Source organism: Rhinopithecus roxellana, chromosome 6 (genome assembly GCF_007565055.1).
Source record: "Rhinopithecus roxellana isolate Shanxi Qingling chromosome 6, ASM756505v1, whole genome shotgun sequence".
NCBI lineage: Eukaryota > Metazoa > Chordata > Mammalia > Primates > Cercopithecidae > Rhinopithecus > Rhinopithecus roxellana.
This window is the reverse complement of record NC_044554.1, coordinates 34,496,907-34,523,714: the sequence shown is the minus strand read 5'-3', so window position 1 is coordinate 34,523,714 and position 26,808 is coordinate 34,496,907. Positions and strand designations below refer to the sequence as shown.

General features: G+C 36.8%; 1 protein-coding gene across 1 annotated transcript in view; it reads right to left on the bottom strand.

Annotated features, from left to right (window-relative positions):
- TPK1 (thiamin pyrophosphokinase 1) overlaps positions 1-26,808 on the bottom strand; it is a 407,155-nt gene that overhangs the window by 304,604 nt on the left and 75,743 nt on the right. The window contains exon 3 of the mRNA XM_030933176.1: positions 26,495-26,566. Within this exon, the coding sequence (XP_030789036.1) occupies positions 26,495-26,566 (72 nt within the window). The remainder of the gene's footprint in view (positions 1-26,494; positions 26,567-26,808) is intronic.

Here is a 26,808-nt window from a genome sequence, read left to right as displayed (position 1 = left end):
CGGTAGCACAGTAGTGTAACTGCAGTTAACAATCATACGTATTTCAAAACAGAAGATTTGAAGTGTTCCCAACACAAAGAAATGATACGTATTTGAGACAATGGATATGCTAAATACTCTGATTGGATCGTGACACACTGTATGCATATATCAAATATCACATGTACTACATAAACATGTATAACTATTATGTATCAATTTAAATATTTTCTTTAAGAAGAGATTCTCTTTTTCAACACAATCTCCAATGGTGCACAACATGCAAGGCGCTATATGAAGCACTGACATAGAGAAAAGCCAAAGACTTTGAGCTCAGTCTACCTGTGAAGACACACATATATGAGTGAGGATGGGAAAGACATGTCAAATATAAATTGTAAACACTTCTTAAAACCTAAGGAATCTGGACGTCACGCTCTAGGCAATGTTTACACCTGCAAAGCTTCTGGACTGAGAGAACGAGAACACAGAAAAATGAATATAAAGGTACGTGTAGCATAAATGTAACTGGAAAATAATCAGAAGCAGACAACTCAGAGAACAGCTGAAATAGAATAGGACAGAATTAGTATTACGAAGAGATTAGTTTGGAGTAGGAAGTAAAAATGGATGAGAACAATATGAAAACACTGTAAAGAAAAACTTGACAATAGTTGATCATACCCGTAAGGATGAAAAAAAAAAAGGAAGTGGCGGGTTAAAAATAGCTCCATAGAGTGACCCTTAGTGAAAAAAAAAGGAGGTAAGTCCACAGAAGTTCTGATTTTAAGACAAAGATGAAGTGGTTTCAAATGTGTCAGGTAAGAGACTTACATAGAAATATCCAGTAGAGGCCAGGCATGGTGGCTCATTCCTGTAGTCCCAGCACTTTGGGAGGCTGAGCAGGAGGATCACTTGAAGTCAGGAGTTCAAGACCAGCCTGGCCAACATGGTGAAATCCTGTCTCTACTAAAAACACAAAAATTAGCTGGGCGTGGTGGTATGCACCTGTAGTCCCAGTTACTTAGGAGGCTGAGGCAGGAGAATCACGTGAACCTGGGAGGCAGAGGCTGCAGAGAGCCAAGATCGTGCTACCACACTCCAGCCTAGGCAACAGTGTGAGGCTCCATCTCAGAAAGAAAAAAAAAAAAAAAAAAGGAAAAAGAAATATGCAGTAGAGAGCATATTTCAGGCTAAGAATAATAGAGTTAACATCAGTTTAGCAATTTGAAAACAAATAAATCTTAATCCAATATTGAAAGTTAACAGCCAAAACAATTCTATTAAATGTAGTCCCCTATGAAAAACTTCCATACTGTTTAATTAAAATTGCCTATTGCTATTCTCCAAGCACAGTTATAAAGCAAAACTTAGATGGGCTTGTGGGGTGGGAGGGAGAGAGGGGATACACAGTTAAAAAGTGCCAGTTTATATATGGAATATAGGTAGCAAAAGGAATTAGAAGCAGACAAAAGCTGAAGGGAAAAATAAACGTAGCCTCAATTTCTGACATTAATGTGGCCATTTAAAAGCTTAATTATTGCTTATAATCTATGTATGTGCTGTATTAATGAATTTAAATCTCATGAAATATAAATCTTCACTTTTTCTTTGTTTTGTTTTTGAGACAGCCTTGCCCTGTCGCCCAAGCTGGAGTGCAATGGTGCAATCTCAGCTCACTGCAGCCTCCACCTCCCAGGTTCTAGCATAAATCTTCACTTTATTTGCTACTATATAATGCTTATCTCCAAAAGCTCAAAAGAACATTATTGCCTTTACCTTTATAAAATATGTATAGGAAAGACTCCATTTCCTGAGAAAATAAAGTTAGGAGAAATTTAGTTTTTCCAAAATTAGAAAATGTTCCTTAACTCATCTGGATTTGGAATTGTTGTTGTTTTGGCATACTGAAAGATACCTGTATTTTACAATATTTCACAGACTTAGATAACAGACTTAAATAAATACTTTAAATACTCATAAAGAGTACTATTCTTTCCAATTCTTTAATTTCCTTCAGTTACTAGTTATATTTTAACATAACAGTTCAGTATATTTTTAAAAGAAAGTTGCACATAGCTAGTTTAAACATTAAACATGCCATCTTCATCTATTACATTATCTAAAGTGCTAAGATTTTAATCATTCCAAATAACACCGATAGCAGATAAAATGTGCAAAAATCATACACACTTGGAAGAAATTAATCAAAAACAACCCATTCCATAAGTTTAAAAAATAAAAACACATCTGTTTACTAATGCTTTAAGAAGACAAAATAGTGGTAAATATGTTGATTATTTTGGAGAAATGTTTTCTCTCGCTTTTTGTTATGGCACCAAAACTGAAAAGAAAATGGGCTATTTGGTGAGGTCAAATAAAGAGAATGGCGGCACCCAATTAAGCAATCAAGTATAATAACCACCTAATTTTATGTAACAACATAGTAGTCAGATATCATCCCAAGACTGTCTTAACAAGATTAAGGTTACAGTCACACTGGAGGAGATCGTATACACACACACACACACACACACACACACACACACACACACATACACACAGAGATGACATTAAGACAGGATTATTTTTGGCTGGAGGAAGAAATGGGTGAAGCTTGGTGAAGGGAAAAAACAGAAATGAGCAACCTGAGTCTGTAAACATTTTGCAGGATCCAAGTGGCTTCTTTTATCTCCATTGATCATCTGTCATTTCTGGAGAACCAAAAACTACTAGGCACAAAGTATCTCAACCAGCACTCTTCCAGAGAGTAAAAGTTTGACCTGATTAGAAATTAGAAGTTTGTAAGAAACTATAAGGTAATATTTGATTAGACTAAGCAGATGAGGAAAGCCTAATCAGAATGATGGGTTATTCTCTGGGAACTATCCTGATACTAACATGGTGAAGTGGGTCTCACAAGGCAGGTCTCACAGGCTCAGAAGAGGCACAAATCACGGGTTATAGTACCCTCAGCCCTATTAGTACAAGTCTCTCACATCTCCTTTATTAAATCTGTTCTAGTACCTACCATTTAACTCACAGGCACACATGAGACTGGGCAGAAAAGAGAACAGAAAGACGAGTCTCAATAATAACAAGAATGATGCAGTATAGGAACAGAAAAGAATGACTTCAAAAAATAAAAAACTAAAAATATAGGGGAAAAGAAAGAGCAAGGGAAAGAAATATAGTAGTCAGTATAAAACAAGCCTCTGGGGGAAAAATACAGCCTCCAGGTACACATCAAAATGCTTCCCAGCATCTTCAGGAAATTCTGATGTCCAGTACTGAAAAATCTCAACATAAGGTAATATTCATTTCCATTAATACGACATTTTTCTAAACATATATGCTTGAAGACTATAGGTGGCAACACTTCAAAAATTATCATTCAAGACAGAAAAAAAGCACAGGCAATGACAGAAAGTTCAGTGATAAATATTCTTCTGTATACATTTTAAGTTAATTTTGGTTTATAATTTCCTCATTCCACAGTTATAAATAACTTGTTAGCTCTATAATCTTTTCTCATTCATTTTGCTGACACATTTATTGTAAGTTTGCTTAAGTTGCAGAATTATGCAGGTATCATTCACTAAATGAAAGAACAGACGTTTAATTAATTATTTATGATTGGCTTTTATTTGAAATACTCCTTAAATTTACTAAGGTAAATATGATCCATGTACTATAATTTAGAATTATCTTTTAACTTTGATTCAAAACTGAAAATAAGACCAGTGATATTATAATTAGTTCAATGTTCAAGATAAAAAAGGTAGACATTGGCCAGGTGCGGTGGCTCACACCTGTAATCCCAGCACTGTGGGAGGCTGAGGCAGGTGGACCACAAGGTCAGGAGATCGAGACCATCCTGGCTAACAGGGTGAAACCCCATCTCTACTAAAATACAAAAAGCTAGCTGGCCGTGGTGGTGCATGCTTATAGTTCCAGCTACTTGGGAGGCTGAGGGAGGGGAATCGCTTGAACCCAGGAGGCAGAGGTTGCAGTGAGCCAAGATAATGCCATTGCACTCCAGCCTGGCGATAGAGCAAAACTCCGTCTCAAAAAAAGAAAAAAAGAAAGACATCATCAACTAATATGGTTTGGCTGTGTCCCCACCCAGATCTTATCTTGAATTGTCACTCCCATAATCCCCACATGCTGTGGGAGGTAATTTTATCATGAGGTGGGTCTTTTCCATGCTTTTATCATGATAGTAAGTCTCATGAGATCTGATGGTTTTATAAAGAGGAGCTCCCATGCACACGCTGTCTATGCCTGCCACCATGTAAGACGTGACTTTGTTCCTCCTTTGTTTTCTGCCATGATTGTGAACCATTCAGTACTGTGTGTCAATTAAACCTCTTTCCATTATAAATTACCCAGCCTCAGGTATGTCTTTATTAACAGCATGAGAACAAACTAATACAGTAAGTTGGTACCAGGAGTGTGGTGCTGCTGTAAAGATACCCGAAAATGTGGAAGCAACTTTGGAACAGACAGAGGTTGGAATAGTCTGGAGAGCCAGAAGAAGATAGGAAAATGTGGGAAAGTTTGGAACTTCCTAGATATTTGTTGAATGGCTTTGCCCAGAATGTTGATAGTGATACAGACAATACAATCCAGGCTGAAGTGGTCTCAGATGGAGATAAAGAATTTGTTGGGAACTGGAGTAAACATCACTCTTGCTATGCAAAGAAACTGGTGGTATTTTGCCCTTGCCTTAGAGACTAATACATCAACAGTGTATGAAAACATAAAATTGGTTAAAAGGGATACAAAATGCTCATGAGCAGAATAAAGTAAATCTTACATTAATAATAAATTTGAATGCTAACAAAGTTGTTCTAGGTATTACATTGAAATAGATATATTTGTTAAGTAATATATAATCACTTCGTTTGTTTAAACAGGTGTTTAACAAGTATCAAGATCCTCACAAAAAGTAGTGAAAGTTCCTTACATAATAAGCACCATATAAAAACATAACTGAAACCCACTGTAATGGCAAAAGATCCCGAAGCACCAAGGTTAATACTCAGAATTTGAAGACTCATTAGTGCAGAGATAGAATAAATAAAAGAGAATGAACTGAATCTTTACCAAGTTGTTAAATACTGATTGGGAGTTTGACATTTATGATTTATAACTTCTAAAAGTATAGTTAGCAGAAAAATTTCTACTTTGCTAAGATATACAAGACTGCTAGGATACAGGTATTGTATCACCTAATCTTCCCTTCACTGGAAGTCAGAAACTCAAACACCACACGTGCCTAATAAAGAATAAAATACAAAATTCAAAATACAAAACTATCTTAGCCACAAATTTTTGTTAAACTGGATGAATGAGAAAAGCGAGAATGCCTCCAATTACTGTGAAAGCCTCAGAATTCTACTTTGCTATGGTAGTTCACAGTTGTATTCTCATGGAAATATAATAGATGTTGTATTTCATTTTCTATGAGTAGAACCTCACAACCATTTCTATCATCTAGAAAATGATATAAAAATCATTTTCTACAAGTAGACCCTCACAATCCCATTTGATGAAACACATGTAAAGTAATGCAGCCACAGTCTTTAATACTGTTAAGTATAAAAATATTGCTTATCTTTTTAAAAAAAAAAAGTTTGCATATGCTTCCTGTTTATTTTCCCCTCATAGAGGAAAGAAGTGTTGTTTCCTTAAAACTAGAAAGCAGATATACCTAGATTTTTTTATACACATTGAGAATATCAACAGCTCACCTCTTCAAAAAAACTGTTAAGAAATTATTAAAGCAAGTGAACAATTCTGCAATCATTGGATAGAAAATCCTAGTTTTAGACAAAACAATTCAGCTACCATTGGATAGAAAATCCTAGTTTTAGACTAAACGATTCTGTTATCATTGGATAGAAAAGACTAGTTTTAGACTACTCTATAGTCAAAAAAATGCACTTCTGCTTTGTTCTATAAGACAAGACAAAAAGGGCACAAATGAAATGAAAGTTCTCAAGGCCTCTGCTAAAAACTTCCCACACAAACTAGAAACAGCATTCTGACTGTAATATTATAAAATATTCCTATTTCATTTCCAACAATAAAAATGGGATTTTATTCAACCAGCAAGAGTTTCAGAACACAATATTTAGAGGCCTATTGAAGGTTATAGTTGAATGCATACTATCTCTTGAAGGTCTCTGATTCAGTAACAATTGAGATTAATAAAATAAAAAGCAAGGAAAAACAAAACCAATAGACCTACCTACATAATCAAAGCAAAGGAGAGTCTGACAAATTTAAGCATATGGATATGGATAAGCCATATGGATAACTGACACCAATCAAAACAATTGCATTAAATAAAAACGGTTAAGTTGGCATATTTACATTTCCCAAGATGCTAAATTTGCTTCCAGTGAACACTCACATCCATACTCCTCTAAGTTTCAGTTTGTATTTATCTTTTTTTCTTCTAAGATGACAGACCCAGCCTATTTCCAAGCAGTTCCAAGATGATGCCCCTGTTGTTATTTTTGCAGTGTTCTATGCACTATTAAATGTAAAGAAGGCACAATGCAATGAAGCACAATTAACTGCAATTGAAACCCCAGGAAAAAGACTGAAATTACTGAAGGCATCATTATAAAAAAGATGTATAAAGTAATCATAAAACAAAAAGTCTGGCTTGGATTTGTAACTAGTTAGAATTAATAAGTTCAATAAATATTTGTCCAATGGAATGATCCAGGCTGATAATGATACATACATTTTATATATAGTATTATCATGCCTTTTTTAAAATAACCAAACATTCCTGGCAATGGAAAAAAAAATCAGCTGTATCTTATCTGTCCTCTAAGGTCTACTCTTTTGAACTCTCAAGAACATAGCTCATCACTGAGTAAATCACAGTACTTCTCCACAATACCTCAACGGAGAACACGAGGGAGGGCATATTTTGGACATTTCAAGGTAAAAAATCACACAACAATTTTCCTTTAGTGACAGAATCGTAATTTCAAAAACTGAAATATTCTGGATGATTCTCCATTAACTTCTACTATAACTTTGGAATGTGTTTTAAACACTGACCATTTATATCTAGATGAATTTAAATGTAAAGGTAAAAAATTTCAAAATAAAATACTTTATAATATTAAATTCTTTCTTACATTAATTATGTTTTCTTGGAGAGGAGATAACCACCATCCCTGAGTTTTTCCCCTTTACTATCTAAGTTGTAGAGAAAGAAAGAGAGAGACAGAGGAAGACTAGTAACTTTGAAAAGATAAGAGGTTTGATGAGTATATCTTGGCTGATTTCACTGACCTATATCCATCCTTAGACAGTATGAGGAATTTCTTTTCCTGAAGGACAAACCAATGAGTCTATTTACTTCATAAAACTCAAATGTTTATGTTTATATTTGCATTAACATGGCAGGAGTCAGGGGGAAAAGGTAGGCTGTTTTTCTAATGATGATATTCAAAAGCAAGTCACATATCTTAAACATTTTTATTAAAGGTATATATATACATATGCAGGTTCCCACATCAAAAACTCAAAATATAAAAATAAAAAAACAAAAAAAAACCCCACAAAATAACAGTATGCATGGCAACAATCCTTCTTTTATAAAAATATACAAATCTTTGTCTAAAAGCTACTGTGCCCCACATCTAAAACATCCTCTTTTCTCTCGGTGATCATACCTAGTACTAAAAGAGTTTTACTAGCTCTTTAAATTACGGTTGCCAATGGTGGCAACTATAATCTCTTATTTACCATTCTGTGAACAAATCTAGGGCAATGGGGCTGGCTATCACACTACCAGCCGACTACATCCTATGAAGGAGCAGGTTGGCCTTACTGTGCAATGACCTACAGAATACCTTCATTAAAGTTTGTGATAGTCCCAAAGTAATTCAATGAATCCTAATTGATGTTTTACAAGAAAAGCAAATTCTTATCTATATAAAGGGCAACAGATTGATGCCCAAATAACCATAGATAGGTGAGTTATTTAAATTTCCACTTTAGGCCGGGCGCGGTGGCTCATGCCTATAATCCCAGCACTTTGGGAGACCGAGGCAGGCAGATAACGAGGTTAGGAGATCGAGACCATCCTGGCTCACACGGTGAAACCCCGTCTCTAATAAAATACAAAAAATTAGCTGGGCATGGTGGCGGGCGCCTGTAGTCCCAGCTACCTCGGGAGGCTGAGGCAGGAGAATGGCATGAACCCGGGAGGCGGAGCTTGCAGTGAGCTGAGATCGCGCCACTGCACTCCAGCCTGGGTGACAGAGCGAGACTCTGTCTCAAAAAACAAACAAAACAACCCACTTTAATCTGTATCATCCATACTTTGTTCTATATCTGTTTCAGGTGTCCAAAATATATTCCCTAAGTTCTCATTTTATCAAAAAAATATGTAATACAAGAGATATTTCCACTGTTTTCTGAAGTCAGCAAAATTTCTTCTACAAACAAAGAGGGGCCAGTATCAGACCCTAGTTATAACATAATTCTAAGGGAAGGTTCAATGTCCAACAGTAATTGATTGGAGCTACAAAGTACTAAGATAAGATTGAGACTGCCTACAAGAAAACCTGGCACCAGGCTTATAAATGAAAAGGCCCTTTGAGATCATGCTTATATAGAGAAGAGAGAGTTGAGCATTTCTCAACTTGGCAAGAAGCCTTCTAAATAATACCCTTGAATCATTAAAGAACATTGTGACACAGTTGATTGTAAGCCCTTTAAGAACAGGACCTGTGTCTTTCTCACTGTGCTATCTCCAGACTTTTTATACTGCTTGACACAGAAGGTGCTCAAAAAATATTGAGTAAAAACAATAAAACAATGGAAACATTTTTGTCTCTCAGGAAACGTATTTTTAAAATGTTATACTATAAAGCTTGGCACTTAAAAAATGACTTCTCTTATAAACATCAAGCAAAACTCTTCATACACCGTATCACGGAATTAGGAAGTAAAGCAGATTTATAAACTCACTTAAAATATTAAGCTCTTGAGACTTTAGCATAAAGTCCTTTAATGTCCTGTGATACTGTGATTACTGAAACAAAACAAAAATGTATAAGGGTATAAAATTTCACAAGAAGGATTAGACACACACATAATGTGATTATGAAAAATGATGGTTCAATGCTAGCTAGCTGAGATTCATTCACTTTACTCACTCTAAAAGAAAAGGCTGTGAATATTTCCATTCAGACGTCTTTTTACTACTTTCAAATGTTTGTTTTATATTTGTTATGACATAACATTTAATATAAAAGAGATTTAGAATGCCTGGAATATTCCTTTACAAATGGTAAGTTTTGAAACTAATGATCTGTTAAATAGGAAAAACAGTCTGAAATTTAAAGCTATTGCTAGGAGGAATGTTCACTGAGACCCCTAAGAGAACGTGCAAATGAGGACTCAGTGTCCTATAAGTTAGGAGTATTTCCATGAAACACACTTAGGCTTCCCAGTTTCTAGAAAAGCGTCTTATCCCCTTAAAAAAAAAGGAGGAAAGTATATATGCAAGAAGCAGCCACTAAGAGCTGAAGCTCTAAAGCAGAGAGGTCTGGCTTCAGTCATTCTCTAGCTCTGTTATCTCTGTACTCAATGTTTCTCATTTAACAAGTAAGAATAATTGTAATAATTATCCCACGCCTGGCTGATTTTTTTTTTTTTTTTTTTTTTTTTTTTTTTGTATTTTTAGTAGAGACGGGGTTTCACCATGTAAGGCAGGATGGTCTCGATCTCCTGACCTTGTGATCTGCCCGCGTCGGCCTCCCAAAGTGCTGGGATTACAGGCTTGAGCCACTCAGGAGGCTGAGGCAAGAGAACGGCGTGAACCCGGGAGGCGGAGCTTGCAGTGAGCCGAGATCAGGACACTGCCCTCCAGTCTGGGCGACAGAACGAGACTCTGTCTCAAAAATAAATAAATAAAAATTATTCCATAAGACTGTTGAGGTGATTACATTCAAACTTGCATGTAGAGTGCTTTAGCAGAGTGACAAGCACTCAATACATAGTGACTACTATGGTTATTATTAATAAACATGCCAGTGATTAATCATAACCTATACACATTTTTCATCACCCACAGAAATGTCTATGTGTAACTATAGGTACATATGCATGTATGTTTCAAGAAACAATAATTATCCTCACTCCTGATACACTGTCTTTTAGTCTTCAATTTCCATTTTTTGTAAATACTGGGCTTACCCCATTAAACTTTTTCATGACTCATTAGTAGGTAAAACAACTCATAGCTCCAAAATAGAGTCAGGAAATCACATTCTCACTTCTGAAGAAGGGATAGGTAAAATTTGTATTAATAATTATAACTAGTCGATATCATCTTAGATATATTTCTGAATTGTAATCTTTCAATCCTTTATACATTTGTTATTACTCTTCATTTCAGTTTCATGAAGAAATCAGGCATGGCCACTAAGTGCCATGAAATGAAAATTGTTACTAATAATTATTATAATAGCTATGCATTAGTAATATTTATAGAAAAGAAATAAAAATGTGAAAAGCCTTAAATAATAACCATTTTTATAACAATTAGCCAGAAAACTAATTATTTACTATCACTTTTGGAGGAAGAGGTCAGAACAAATGATAAAGCATCTGCATGTATATGAGAGCATATGTGAACAGTTAGTGACAGGAAAAAGTGACAGAGAAGGAGACAAAATACATAAGCATGAAAAAAAATGAATGAGAAGGAGGAGAGAAGGAAAGAAGAAAGGAGAAGAAAAGAGAAACCACACTAAGAAAAAGATGGGTACAAATGAGAGAAAACTGGAAAATGAACAGTATGGTAACACATTTTTAGGTAAGGAGAAAAACTCTCATTAGATAATGTCCTTTTTAGTAAAGCAGGGACAATGTCTTTTGTCAGGTAGTTTACAAGCTTTAAAGCAAGACACTTATTTGTAAACTAAGAGCAATAACAAAACACTTTATCCTCTCCAACAGATTCCTCAAAGTTCACCCTATTTATAGCTGTTACAGAAGATATACAATATTTTTACAATTGAGGTGCATATGATGATATAGAAGAGAATTCAGTTGTCATTAAATATCAAATCTATATGCCCTCAGTTGGCAGCATAGCATGACTTCCACTAGCCGACTTGGTAAGCCTGTTCATGAATGAGAAATGGTAAGGAAGGTAAAGGGATAATTCAGGCTATTCAGATGCTAGAAAAGATAGAGAAGTAAGAGGGTAGGGAATTACCATACGATAAATAGTATCACTAAAATCAGGGTCAGAATAAAAGCAGATAGCAATCAACATACTAGGAAAATTGGTACAGACTAAATATCTGAATGCACTAATAAAAATTAGGAGCAGAATCACTAAGTATGAAAGAACAGGAGATAATGATCTACCAGTCAAAGAGAGAAACATATGATCCTGAGACACTGAAGGTGGAACAGTTTTCCAGAAAGATATCCAAATTCCAGATAGGAGGTACTGACTGGTAGCTAAAATGGACTAAGGGATAGGAAACTATGGACTATGGGCCAAAATCCACTCCTCTACCTATTTTTGCAAATAAAATGCTTTTAGAACAGAGCATCTGCTGTTTCCTGACTTTTTAATGATTGCCATTTTAACTGGTGTGAGATGGTATCTCATTGTGGTTTTGATTTCATTTCTCTAATGACCAGTGATGATGAGCATTTTTTCATATGTTTGTTGGCTGCATAAATGTCTTCTTTTGAGAAGTGTCTGTTCACATCCGTCGCCCACATTTTGGTTGGGTTGGTTTTTTTTCTTTTTAATTTAAGTTCCTTGTAGGTTCTGGATATTAGCCCTTTGTCAGATGGATAGATTGCAAAAATTATCTCCCATTCTGTAGGTTGCCTCTTCACTCTGATGAGAGTCACCTTTGCTGTGCAATACCTCCTTGGTTTAATTAGATCCCCTTTGTCAATTTTGGCTTCTGTTGCCACTGCTTTTGCTGTTTTAGTCATGAAATCTTTGCCCATGCCTATGTCCTGAATGGTATTGACTAGGTTTTCTTTTAGGGTTTCTATGGTTTTAGGTCTAACATTTAAGTCTTTAATCCATCCTAATTTTTGTATAATGTGTAAGGAAGGGGTCCAGTTTCAGTTTTCTACCATATGGTTAGCCAGTTTTTCCAACACCATTTATTAAACAGGGGATCCTTTCCCCACTGCTTGTTTTTGTTAGGTTTGTCAAAGATCAGATGGTGGTACTCGTGTGGTGTTATTTCTGAAGCCTCTGTTCTGTTCTCTTGGTCTATGTATCCATTTTGGTACCACTACCATGCTGTTTTGGTTACCGTTGCCTTGTAGTATAATTTGAAATCAGGTAGTGTGATGCCTCCAGCTTCGTTACTTTTGCTTAGCATTATCTTGGCTATACAGGCTCTTTTGTAGTTCCATATAAAATTTAAAGTAGTTTTTTTCTAATTCTGTGAAGAAAGTCAATGGTGACTTGATGGGGATAGCACTGAATCTATAAATTACTTTGGGCAGTATGGCCATTTTCAGGATATTGATTCTTTCTATCCATGAGCATGGAATGTTTTTCCATTTGTTTCTCTTTGATTTCCTTGAGCAGTGGTTTGTAGTTCTCCTTGAAGAGGTCCTTCAAATCCCTTCTAAGTTGTATTCCTAGGTATTTTATTCTCTATGTAGCAATTGTGAATGGGAGTTCACTCATGATTTAGCTATTATCGGTGCATATGGATGCTTGTGATTTCTGCACATTGATTTTGTATCCTGAGACTTTGCTGCAGTTACTTATCAACTTAAGGAGACTTTGGGCTGAGACAACAAGGTTTTCTATATATACAATTATTTCATTTGCAAACAGAGACAATTTGACTTCCTCTCTTCCTATGCCAGAACTTCCAATGCTATGTTGAACAGGAGTGGTGAGAGAGGGCATCCTTGTCTTGTGCCAGTTTTCAAAGGGAATGCTTCCAGCTTTTGCCCATTCAGTATGATATCAGCTGTGGGTTTGTCATAAATAGCTACTATTTTGAGATACATTCCATCAATACGCAGTTTGTTGAGAGTTTTTAGCATGAAGGGGTGTTGAATTTTATCGAAGGCCTTTTCTGCATCTATTGAGATAATCATATGGCTTTTGTTATTGGTTCTGTTTATGTGATGGATTATGTTTATTGATTTGTGTCTGTTAAACCAGCCTTGCATCCCAGGGATGAAGCCGACTTGATCGTGGTGGATAAGTTTTTTGATGGGCTGCTGGATTCGGTCTGCCAGTATTTTATTGAGGATTTTTGCACTGATGTTCATCAGGAGTACTGGCCGGAAATTTTCTTTTTTTGTTGTATCTCTACCAGGTTTTGGTATCAGGAAGATGCTGCCCTCATAAAATAATTTAGGGAGGAGTCCCTCTTTTTCTACCACTTGGAATAGTTTCAAAAGGAATGGTATCAGCTCCTCTTTGTACCTCTGGTAGAATTCGGGTGTGAATCCGTCTCGTCCTAGACTTTTCTTGGTTGGTAGACTATTAATTACTGCCTCAATTTCAGAACTTGTTATTGGTCTATTCGGGGATTCAACTTCTTCCTGGTTTAGTCTTGGGAGGGTGTATGTGTCCAGGAATTTATCCATTTCTTTTGGATTTTCTAGTTTATTTGCGTAGACGTGTTTATAGTATTCTCTGATGGTAGTTTCTATTTCTGTGGGATCAGTGGTGATATCCTCTTTAACATTTTTTTTACTGTGTCTATGCGATTCTTCTTTCTTTTCTTCTTTATTACTCTGGCTAGCGATCTATTTCATTAATCTTTTCAAAAAACCAGCTCCTGGATTCATTGATTTTTTGAAGGTTTTTTTGTGTTGCTATCTCCTTCAGTTCTGCTCTGATCTTAGTTATTTCTTTTCTTCTGCACTAGCTTTTGAATTTGTTTGCTCTTGCTTCTCTAGTTTTTTTAATTGTGATGTTAGGGTGTTGATTTTAGATGTTTCCTGCTTTCTCCTGTGGGCATTTAGTGCTATAAATTTTGCTCTAAACACTGCTTTAGCCGTGTCCCAGAGATTCTGGTATGTTGTGTCTTTGTTCTCATTGGTTTCAAATAACTTATTTATTTCTGCCTTAATTTCATTATTTACCCAGTAGTCATTCAGGAGTAGGTTATTCAGTTTCCATGTAATTGTGTGGTTTTGAGTGAGTTTCTTGATCCTGGGTTCTAATTTGATTGACCTGTGGTCTGAGAGACTGTTTGTTATGATTTCCATTCTTCTGTATTTGCTGAGGAGTGTTTTACTTCCAATTATATGGTCAATTTTAGAATAAGTATGATGTGGTGCTGAGAAGAATGTATATTCTGTTGATTTCAGATGGAGGGTTCTGTAAATGTCTATTAGGTCTGCTTGGTCCAGAATTGAGTTCAAGTCCTGAATATGCTTGTTAATTTTCTGTCTCGTTGATCTAATATTGAGAGTGTGGTGTTAAAGTCTCCCACTATTATTGCGTGGGACTCTAAGTCTCTTTGTAGGTCTCTAAGAACAGGCTTTATAAATCTGGGTGCTCCTGTATTGGGTGTATATATATTTAGGATAGTTAGCTCTTCTTGTTATGTTGATCCCTTTACCATTATGTAATGCCCTCCTTTGTCTATTTTGATCTTTCTTGGTTTAAAGTCTGCTTTATCAGAGACTAGGATTGCAACTCCTGTTTTTTTTGTTTTTGCTTTTCATTTGCTTGGTAAATATTCTCCATCCCTCTATTTTGATCCTATATGTGTCTCTGCAAGTGAGATGGGTATCCTGAATACAGAACACTGATGGGTCTTGACTCTTTATCCAATTTGCCAGTCTGTGCCTTTTAATTGGGGCATTTAGCCCACTTACATTTAAGGTTAATATGGTTATGTGTGAATCTGATCCTGTCATTATGATGCTAGCTGGTTATTTTGCCCATTACTTGATGCAGTTTCTTCATAGTGTCGATAGTCTTTATATTTTGTATGTTTTTGCAGTGGCTGGTATCGGCTTTTCCTTTCCATATTTAGTGCTTCCTTCAGGAGCTCTTGTACGGCAGGCCTGATGGGATTTTGTACAGCTGATTTTGCACTGTAACAGCAGAGCTGAAGAGTTGTGACAGAGACCACACAGCCTGCAGGGCCGAAAATATCTACTATCTGGCTTTCACAGAAAAACTTTGCCTCCCTCCTTGTCTATGAGCTAAGGGCATAATCACATAAGCCTTAACACTGACATTCAAGTCACCAAACATACATATGCCTGGCACACACTACACAAATATTTACACTGTTTGAATTATCTGCTTGAGTTTAATTCCCAGCTTTTCCATTTACTAGAAGTGTGAATGAAAATCGGCCTTTCAATCTTACAGCGCCTCAGTCTACTCGTCTGTAGAATTAGTATTATAACAGTATTGATCTCACAAGGGTGACAAAGGATTAAGTGAGTTAATCAAGCAAAGCTCTTCGAGCACTACTTGGCACATGATAAGTACTATCTGTGTTGGCTACTGTTAAATGTAGTAGGTTCATAACAGTCATTAGTCAAATGCTGAATGAATTAACTAATGAATTAATATATTTCAGAGATAAATTCTAAGACAGTAATTTACTGAAAAACATGGTGGTAGTTAATGGTAAGAAGCTTGTGGATGAAGTAAATTCAAAAGGAAGAGATACCATTTAATTGTGGTAGAGGAATATGACCAGAAGTGGCACTAAACACAAAGATTAAGTCATTCCATCTCGTCTGAGTGAATCCTGGGAAAGAAGGTAGCACAGAGATGTTTTTAAATCTCACAATATTTGTAGGATAATACGTAGAATGATTAAATATTGATTTCAATAGAAATGGGCCATCATTTGGGGGATGGGAATAGAATTCACCTCTGGCCTCATATAAAGAAATATTTTCTTCTGTACCACTAATATATTAAAATGTCTTATACATTTAAATAATCTTTCTGCAGTCTCCCAAATATTTCTGTGTGACTCAAATACATCTTTTCTGCCAGCCTTATTTACAGAAACTACAGCTTGTACATAACTGTTTCGTTCAATGGACCTGAACCAAGTATGCAAATTGCTCATCAGATCTTTGGCTCAATGTTCACTTAAATGTGCTCAAAGCATAAGTTCTATGAAACACTAAACACAGAAATGGACACAAATAATGTCAATTTGGTACTTTAATACAACTATAATAGCTGAACTATTACAGAATTCCAATTCTAATGACTAAAGCTACTCAATCCTAGAACAGATGCCTCCCAGATCATCCTAATGAAATTCAGATATCCTTTTAAAGTCCAGCATTTTCCAGGTGAAGTGACCTCCTGCATCTCTGCCTGGATGCATTTAAATGATAAAAATGTACATGGCAGTCTGCCTGTTCATGTACTCGTAACGAGCAAATCCCTAAAAGCCACATTGGTGACAACTAGTTAGATAACAAAGAAGCCTTACCTAAAGGTATGACTATTTTACTTTCATAGAGATTCTGCCACTAGATATGCCAAAGAGTGCACGCTGTTCAGTTCTTTTGAACATGTTCAAAAATAGAGTATTTCTTCTCCCCACAGTTCCTCTTCTACCAGCATAAATAAGTGTTTCAGCCCATGGTTTCTCCCATGCCACCCCATTCAATTTGTCCAAACATCACATGTAAACTCTACACACAGAAAGAACGTAGACCAGACTTTCAAATGTCTGTCTCCCAGTGAATTGGAGGAGAGCATGTTTCTTTTTTTATTATACTTTAAGTTCTAGGGTACATGTGCACAACGTGCAGGTTTGTTACATATGTATACATGTGCCGTGTTGGTGTGCTGCACCCATTAACTCGTCATTTACATTAGGTGCTTCTCCTAATGCTATCCGTCCCCGCTCCCCTCACCCTACAACAGGCCCCAGTGTGTGATGTTCCCCTTCCTGTGTCCAAGTGTTCTCATTGTTCAATTCCCACTTATAAGTGGGAACATGCAGTGTTTGGTTTTCTGTCATTGCAATAGTTTGCTCAGAATGATGGTTTCTAGCTTCATCCATGTCCCTGCAAAGGACATGAACTCATCCTTTTTTATGGCTGCATAGTATTCCATGGTGTATATGTGCCACATTTTCTTAATCCAGTCTGTCATTGATGGACATTTCGGTTGGTTCCAAGTCTTTGCTATTGTGAATAGTGCCACAATAAACACACATGTGCATGTGTCTTTATAGCAGCATGATTTATAATCCTTTGGGTATATACCCAGTAATGGGATCACTGGGTCAAATGGTATTTCTAGTTCTAGATCCTTGAGGAATCGCCACACTGTCTCCCACAATGGCTGAACCAGTTTACAGTCCCACCAACAGTGTAAAAGTGTTCCTATTTCTCCACATCCTCTCCAGCACCTGTTGTTTCCTAACTTTTTAATGATTGCCATTCAAACTGGTGTGAGATAGTATCTCATTGTGGTTTTGATTTGCATTTCTCTGACGGCCAGTGATGATGAGCATTTTTTTATGTGTCTGTTGACTGCATAAATGTCTTCTTTTGAGAAGTGTCTGTTCATATCCTTTGCCCACTTTTTGATGGAGTTGTTTGATTTTTTTTCTTACAAATTTGTTTAAGTTCTTTGTAAATTCTGGATGTTTACCCTTTGTCAGATGGGTAGATTTTAAAAATTTTCTCCCATTCTGTAGGTTGCCTGTTCACTCTGATGGTAGTTTCTTTTGCTGTGCAGAAGCTCTTTAGTTTAATTAGATCCCATTTGTCAATTTTGGCTTTGGCTGCTGTTTTAGTCATGAAGTATTTGCCCATGCCTATGTCCTGTGTGGTAATGCCTAGGTTTTCTTCTAGGGCTTTTATGGTTTTAGGTCTAATATTTAAGTCTTTAACCCATCTTGAATTAATTTTTGTATAAGGTGTAAGGAAGGGATCCAGTTTCAGCTTTGTACATATGGGTAGCCAGTTTTCCCAGCACTATTTATTAAATAGGGAATCCTTTCCCCATTTCTTGTTTTTGTCAGGTTTGTCAAAGATCAGATGGTTGTAGATGTGTGGTATTATTTCTGAGAGCTCTGTTCTGTTCCATTGGTCTATATCTCTGTTTTGGTACCAGTACCATGCTGTTTTGGTTACTGTAGCCTTGTAGTATAGTTTGAAGTCAGGTAGCATGATGGGAGGAGAGCATGTTATATTCCCTCATGATCTTTTCTGCGCCATGGACGTTTCTTTCCATAGACCCCAAAGCAGCTATCACTGTAAAACCGAAAACTCAAAAGCCTCAGCTGCCCCCAAGAACTAGGACTATTAAAAAAGTTCAAGTTATTTTTTAATCTATAATCATACACAAAAGCTCAGTGTAAATGTTCTTTAATTCACCTATATTCAATTAAAAGCATTATCTTAAAAATAAGATTCTAGAAGGAATCAATCTTGGAACAAATTATTACAAAAGAGAAGCAACATTGAATGACAATTTAAATATACATAGGAGGAACAATAATATCTATCCAACATATAACATTATGTAGAGCTTACAGTACAGCAGGGCAAAAATATCTGTTTCCATATATTACTATACACTATGCAAGTGGGAAAAAACAAAGGTGAACCCCACCACGTTTCTCTGACTGCTTTCCCACGCCTATGTTTTCAGATGTCTTTAAAACTAACTAAATGTATATTACGAGAGGGAAAGAAAAAAAAAAAAAAAATCACCAAGGAGAAAAGACCTTAATTTCTCCATAACAAATATTTTACCAGGAAAGTAAGTATTTGTTAAAAATGAAGATGTCTGTGTTTCAGGAAAGGGCATTTCAGACCCAAGCATTTTGATTGGGAGAATGATACCACACCGTCTAAAGAACTGGACACCAACGACTATAAGAAAAGAAATGCACAATGTTGACTTCATCTCTCGTAAATTGTCTGTTTGGAAGTTCTACTTACACTTTCTAGTTTTATGTAATAGCCCACCACCTGGTTAGTATAGAAATAGACTTCTTTGTTTCGTTTTTTTTTTTATTTTAATTTCTTTCACTGAGGGTACAGCATCACAAAAGATACTACTTAGCCTCTCTAGCAAGGATAATTATTAGCAATGTGCTTAAACTCCTCAAATTATCCACACACCAGGCCCACTTCACTGAAGCAGACAAAAGATAAAACGGTGTGTGTCTCTCTGTGTTTGTATATCTGTGTGTGTATGTATACGCAAGTGAATTAAACATGGAGCAAACACTGAAAAAACATACATAAAATGTTCGGTGTTAAAAAAGAAAACTTAAGTAGCCATATAAACTTGGCAGTGATTTTTTGGATACATTAAAAATTGACATACCAGTTGGACAGAGATCTAAATGGCATAAAGAATGAAGTAAAACAGGCAGTTGAAATGTCTATACTAACTGCCATGAAGCACACACGGTCACACGGTCTTACAATCACCAATTCAGGGGCATTTTTCCAGTTTGTAGTAGTATTTCACTTATTAACCTGTCAGAAATTACATTTAAAAATCATTTCATGAGAAATACTGAAAAAGAAAAATTAAAAGCATAAAACAAAGATAATGACAGAAATAACAGTTAATAGGTCTGGGCACAGTGGCTCACACCTGTAATCCCAGCACTTTGCGAGGCCAAGGTGGGCAGATCACTTGAGTCAGGAGTTTGAGACCAGCCTGGCCTACATGGCGAAACCCCGTCTCTACTAAAAATACAAAAATTAGCTGGGCGTGGTGGCGGGTGCCTGTAATCCCAGCTACTGAGGAGGCTGAGGCAGGAGAATCACTTGAACCCAGGAGGTGGATGTTGCAGTGAGCCGAGACTGTGCCACTGCACTCCAGCCTGGGCAACAGGAGCAAAACTCCATCTCAAAAAAGAAAAAAAAAATTCTATATATAGTTAATGAGGACTGACATTTTTTATACCAAACTGTGAGGTTTTAACTTTTAAAAATGCACACATGGTTCTATAATTAAAGATGAAAATCTAACGAAAAACTAAAGAATTTATATTTACGAAATTAAGGTTAATGGCTGGGCACAGTGGCTCATTCCTATCATGTCAGCACTCTGGGAAGCTGAGGCAGGAGGATCACTTGAGACCAGGAGTTTGAGACCAGTCTGGACAACAGAGGAGACCCCACCTCTACAAAAAAATAAAAATTAGCTGCGTATGTGATACATGCCTAGAGTTCTAGCTACTCAGGAGGCTGAGGTGGGAGGACTGCTTGAGCTGATGAGGTCAAGACTGCAGTGAGCTGTGATCATGCCACTATACTCCAGCCTAGGTCACAGAGTGAGACCCTGTCTCAAAAATAAATAAATACATAAATAAATACATAAAGTTAATCTACAGTTCTCATAAACAAGTTATGTAACAAAAAGGACCCAATATATGACTAATCTCTTTTAGACAATAATGTCAGAAGACAAGGGTACTGCTAACTTAGATATACTTCTATAATTAAAAGATGCACACTACCATAATATCTTAATAGACAAAGAAGATATATTCAAATGATACATTTACTGGCATCTTAACTGTCAAAGGCATGAAGCCAAAAAGCCAAAAAAAACACAAAAATACATTTTTGCACATGCACTATAATGAAAGGAGAGATTAATGAAAATATCAGTTCTGATTGGGTATACCAGGAAGTATCAAATAAGTACAGAGGAATCATAGAGCAGAGAAAAAAAAATGTGAGTGACAAAGCTCAAGTTCAGCAGAATTACAAAAGGGACCCAACTGAGACTGAAGACCAAAGAGGAATCCTGGGGAAACAAAGAGAAAGAGAGTCCACGAGGAGGCACTAGCATGTGCCTGCAGCCTGCTAACTGGTCCACATCAGCGCAAGAGGATTTCCAGGACCTGTCTTTGGCTGCATCAAAGACAGGCAGTGACCTTCCCCAAGTGTCAGGGTGACCCACAATAGCTACCAGGCCAGTCTCACAAGAACTAAGAAAACACCATCAGCTAAGCACTTTGTATCCATTTTCAAGAAGTTCATTCTCAAGGAAAGACAAGGTGACATTTGAGAAAATCTATCTCTACCTGGGGAAGCTAAGGAAGCTTTCAGAAGAGGTGGCATTTGAGTTGGACCTTAAAGGATGGGTGAAAGTCTGCAATATAAATAAGTAAAAGTCTATTTTATGCAGAAAAAAAGTAAATGGCAGCTCTATTTAGATGAATCATTAAATACACAGGAAGAGGTAGTCATGGAGATGAGGCCAAAGGAAAAAACTATATTGGATATGCATTCTTGTGGGGACTGGCCCTTCCAGGGTCAGCTTAAAGAAATCACCTTAAGGTGATTTCAAAATTTCAAAGTTATCATCAAAAAACATGTTTCCCTTAAAATTCCTCTAACAGGAATAATGCATACAATAGATAAAACAGGATTAAAATAGCAAATGATACAAGCATATTAAAGTGTAACTATCTATTCAACCAATCTACACGTAAAAGTGACAGCTATCTGATTTCTCTATTTTAATGAGAAAAAAACAAGTAAGACACCAAAAGTGAGATAAATAGGTTCCACAATAAAGAAATTAGAATGAAAAAGGAAAGATAAAGGAAAACTTTAATATAAAGTTTACAGGACATAAAACTTTACATAATATAAAGTTGGTTGTATTTAACTTAAAATAATCAAGTGAAAAGAGGCTTACAGAAAGCCTGGGGTGCATAATTTAAGAAGGAAAGAGTTTATTACAAAAAAACTACAACTGAAGTAAGGTGCTTTATAGCAGATTTCTACCTCATTTAAAACAAATCTAATGCCAATACTAATCACTAGCACAAAATTTGCATAATTACTGCAGCAAGTCTATTTAGTCTATTAAAAACTATTTAGGTAGAGTGTTTTTGTTTTCAAGAAAAGCATATGGAAATGAATGAAGTAGAGTCAATTAACCAACTATTACAATACTATCAATTCTTAAGAAGCAGGGGCATGGCTAGTTCATTCTAATCACTTGTGGCTTGGACAGAGTTTCGGACATGCAGTCACAGGAACAGGCTGCACCTACATACTCCAACTCTCAATTCTAGCCACTATCACGTTCCTAGCAACCAGCCCAATGCCTGACACAGAAGGGTCTCAACTAATGTCAGTCAATAACAAATGGAACATAACTAATGCTATAAAACCAAAGACCTTGCTTCTACTTTAATTCACTAATGCCACTTGTGCCTTTCCTTCATCTGTAAGACCTGTCTGATATGTCAAATATTTTATGACTTCAGTTTCAATGAAAATAAGTATGCTGCCCATACCCTGGTGTGATCTTAAGGATGACAGTAAAAGAATCTGATCATCTAATCGTAATCTAATTAACATGATCACCACTGTTCTGTAAATCATGTGGAAAAAGTGGGGAAAGGCTGTGAATACATGCTAACAATGAGGGTATGTGCTGAACTCCTAGAAACCTCATACACAGTCACTCAATATAACCTTATTCCAGTATGTCTGTTTTTCATGATGTTTTGTAGCACAGAGATCTCCACTACTAATTTGAGAACACTGTTAGCGTTGTGACCCCAATCGAGAATAACTAACCTACAAGAAATAGGCAGGGCCCTTCATACATATCTAACATACATATCTCTGCTTTTGCACTTATCACATATTTCAGGAAGAGAAAGACACTTCCTGAAATAAGAAAGCCTGACTCAAAAAATTTTTAAAAAACATGTTAGTAGCTGGGCACAGGGGCTCAAGTCAGTAATCCCAGCACTTTGGGAGGCTGAGGCAGGTGGCTCACGAGGTCAGGAGTTCAAGACCAGCCTGACCAACATGGTGAAACCCCATCTCTACTAAAAAATACAAAAATTAGCCGGCCATGGTGGTGCGCACCTGTAATCTCAGTTACTCAGGAGGCTAAGGCCGGAGAATCGCTTGAACCCGGCAGGCAGAGGTTGCAGTGAGCCGAGACTGTGCCACTGTACTCCAGCCTCGGCAACAGAGCGAGACTCCATCTCAAAAAAAAAAAAAGTTAGTAAATCTAAGACCAATAGCAAGTCATAAACAGCAATAACCTCCGGTATTAACAGAAAAGTTAGATATTAACTCTACTTCTATCTACCCATCTTTCTATTTACCTATCTACCTACCTAAGTACTTATTTTATCATCAAACCAAAAGTAGAAAATGCTGGAACAGGTAGAGAGATATGCTCCAAGACTTCTAACCAAGAAAATCACCAAACTTCATGATGTATAAAAGAGAAAATACATTAAAACTTCCATAATTTTAATCTCCCTTGAACTCCCTCCTTAGGCATTTAAGCTAAATCTCATAACTTATATTGTTAGAGTAGGTAGTTAGGCAGACGTGAGCACGGCAGGAGAAGGCCCCTCCCCAGGAATGTCAGGGGACCATGGGTGATGGTCGGGCGATTGTTAAACTGTTTCTCTAAAATAATTGGTGGCAGCCGGCACCAGGGAAAGGCAATCTCCCAATAGATAGAAAACATCTGGAGCCGGTAATGAGCTGCTTCCTTACAAGGTCTCTGGATTTGGGCGAGTGGGCTCACATGCACACTAAGAGGCAAAATGGTGGAGTTTAACTGGTGTATGACCTTCCTCTAGGAATACTTGACTGGTAAGGGAAAAGCGGCTCAAAAGAGCATACACACAACTTCAGTAAACACAAGGAGCACGTGGCCCCTCCCAAGTGCTGGCAGGCCACTGGACCACTGGGCTACTGTGCATGCAGACAGCCCACCGTAAAGGAAGAATCAGGGGAGAAGAAACACAAACCCCAAACTATAACAACGTATAAAACCTCAAATCAAGGTCCAAACAGGGCACTCAGATCTCTCAAGTCACCCACCTGGCCCTCTTCCAGGTGTACTTTTGCTTCCTTTTGCTCCTGTTCTGAAACTTTTTAATAAACTCTCACTCTGGCTCTAAAACTTGCCTCAGTCTCTCCCTTTACCTTAAACCTACTTCTGCCCCTCAGCTGAATTCTTTCCCTGAGCAGGCAAGGATCAGGTTGCTGCAGACCCTTACGGATTCGCCGCTGGTAAAAACATCACCTAACCATTGCAGGTAAAAACTTTAAGATAAACTTTCAACATAGTCTTTCCCCTGAAATGAATCTCAGGAAACACCTACTTAACAGAAGTCCTTGACATAAAGTGAAATTGCCAGTTTTATGCAGGAGTCTTATATACTATGCAACGCTCTTCAGATTCCTCTGCATTTTGAAGTTTTCACCAATTTTAACAGCCCAGTCTTCATCCCTTGATTTCAGCTCTTCACAAATCTTTGTATCATAGAACAGAAGCTACAGAAAATGTTGAGCACATGGGTTAAATGGTAATGCGGACAGCACCCTCAAGCCACTTCATACTTGCTAATACCCCAACCCATAATACTGTCTCCTCTCCAAACTCTCAATGCTGCCCTATACATTTCCTAAGCCTTTCCTATGTTAAGATTAACAAGTCAAGCACAATACTTCCCTATTTTGTTGCCTTTACTCGGAAGAAAAGAAACACAAAAGGAGATACTACAAATATAAAAAAGCACAGCTTCTGTTAAGAGAATCACAAAAAACCTACTCTTTAGTATTTATCAATAGGCCTGCTTCTTACAATGGTTAAAGGCTCCAGAACACCAAGGATTATCCTAGCATATATGTGAAAGAACCTAACATCTCAATAACCTAAAAAAGACAAGTTATTTTGGAAATGAGAATTAACTAGCCATTTCAGTATATCTGATACTTCAGATACCTTTAGTTTTTTTCAGGTACAGACTGATCCTTATAGAAAAACTAATGAAATGAGGAACTTCGGTTGGCTCAAAAATCTACATCGTTCACACTATGTGCAAAATTAAGACTCTCAACTCCCTCAAATATAACAGAATTCTTTAGATGTAGCTCTGAATATTCAATGTCTCCAACGGTTTGGATCAATGGTTGTCTATTTCTAATGTTTGCAATAAAACAGTCACTCACACTCTCCCCAAATGATATATAATCTGATACAACAAATTCAAAAAGAAAGGATGTGCCTGATCAGTTTTAGTATTTTCTAGCAATACAAGCCATACTAAAATCATTCTTTCATTTATTGTCATTAATAGCAATTACGTGACAGATACTGCACTAGGCACTAGAGACACAGTGACAAAAGACACTACAGCCATTCGAATAACTACCTAATTAGTGGGGTGTTAATTTGAGAGAAATGTTTGTACAATTATAATGTGAAATTTTAAGCTGACTAACTTAAACATAGTTCAATTTAGAACACCAAGACTTTCCACTGTAATCGTATTAGACAAAGTTCTTTATACAAAAATCACTTGTGATGATTTATTCCCTCTACTATCACAACTATCTCAACTACAGATGTGAGCTTATTCACATGTGAGGTTTGCATTCTAAGAAACATAAACATCGGCCGGACACGGTGGCTCAAGCCTGTAATCCCAGCACTTTGGGAGGCTGAGACGGGCGGATCACGAGGTCAGGAGATCGAGACCATCCTGGCTAACACGGTGAAACCCCATCTCTACTAAAAAAATACAACAACAAAAAAAAACTAGCCGGGTGAGGTGGCGGGCACCTGTAGTCCCAGCTACTCGGGAGGCTGAGGCAGGAGAATGGCGTAAACCCGGGAGGCGGAGCTTGCAGTGAGCTGAGATCCGGCCACCTGCACTCCAACCTGGGCGACAGAGCGAGACTCCGTCTCAAAAAAAAAAAAAAAAGAAAGAAACATAAACATAATGTTGAGAATACTAGAGTTCTGTGATGATAAGAGGCAATCAGGAATAGCAAAAATATGCATCAACGCGTCAAGAATCAAGTGCTTCTGCCTATCTACCTTGGTCTAAAAGTTCCACTGACAACTCAATGAAAATGCTCCTTTGGAGAAAAAAAAAAAAAAAAAGAATTCAAAACAGCAAATGATATTGAACATTATTTTCCAACCTAGAGGTAATCCTATAAAATTAAAGAATAATGTAAATAAACACTTAATAAAGCCTGTTTCTTACACAAAACCTTCCAACAGTATCCATTCTGTGACACTATCCCATTTTTAACTATATTTTTCAGCACCCCAAGAGGTTCTTACATATTAGCATCATCTTCATTTTTGGTTTTGCAAATATGATCACCCTGAAGATATCTTATTATTGGATGCTGCAACAAATGAGGCATGTGGATGCTTTTCTGCTATCACTGGTGCCAAAAATAATTTACACTTGAACAAATACTTGTTGAGGATTCAGGCTTAATATCCACACTGTAGTTCTGAAATACAGTACGGTATTCCATCCTTGGGGGTCCATGCTTTGGAAATCACTTTTAAACAGTTTAACAGAGAAGCAACAATAAATTATTCCAATCATTAATAATTGAATCACCATATTATGAATTCCACTTTTTAGTCAGGTTTCAGGGTACTTAATAGTCATGTTAGTCAGTCTCAAATTAAGAAAGCAAGCAAAGAAATAGAAATGCTAATTAAGATTACCTTTGTTCCAAAGATGACGAAAATAGTTGTCCAAAGGCTGATTAAGAATTACAAGGCAGTACTTCAAATTCCCTAGAGAAAAAAAGAAAGCAAAATAAAATACCTAAGTGAACTGAGTCTTTTGTTCCCCTTACATGAGTCTAAAATCATACCCTACTAGTCCAGATTTTCAGTATACAGAGAGCTAAAGTTCAATCACAGCGAATTTCCCATACCTTAATTTTAAAAGGCATCATACATTAACAGGTCCTACTTTACTTAGTATATCGGTCACATTACCATATTGTTGAGCAATGTATCATAGAAACAACTGG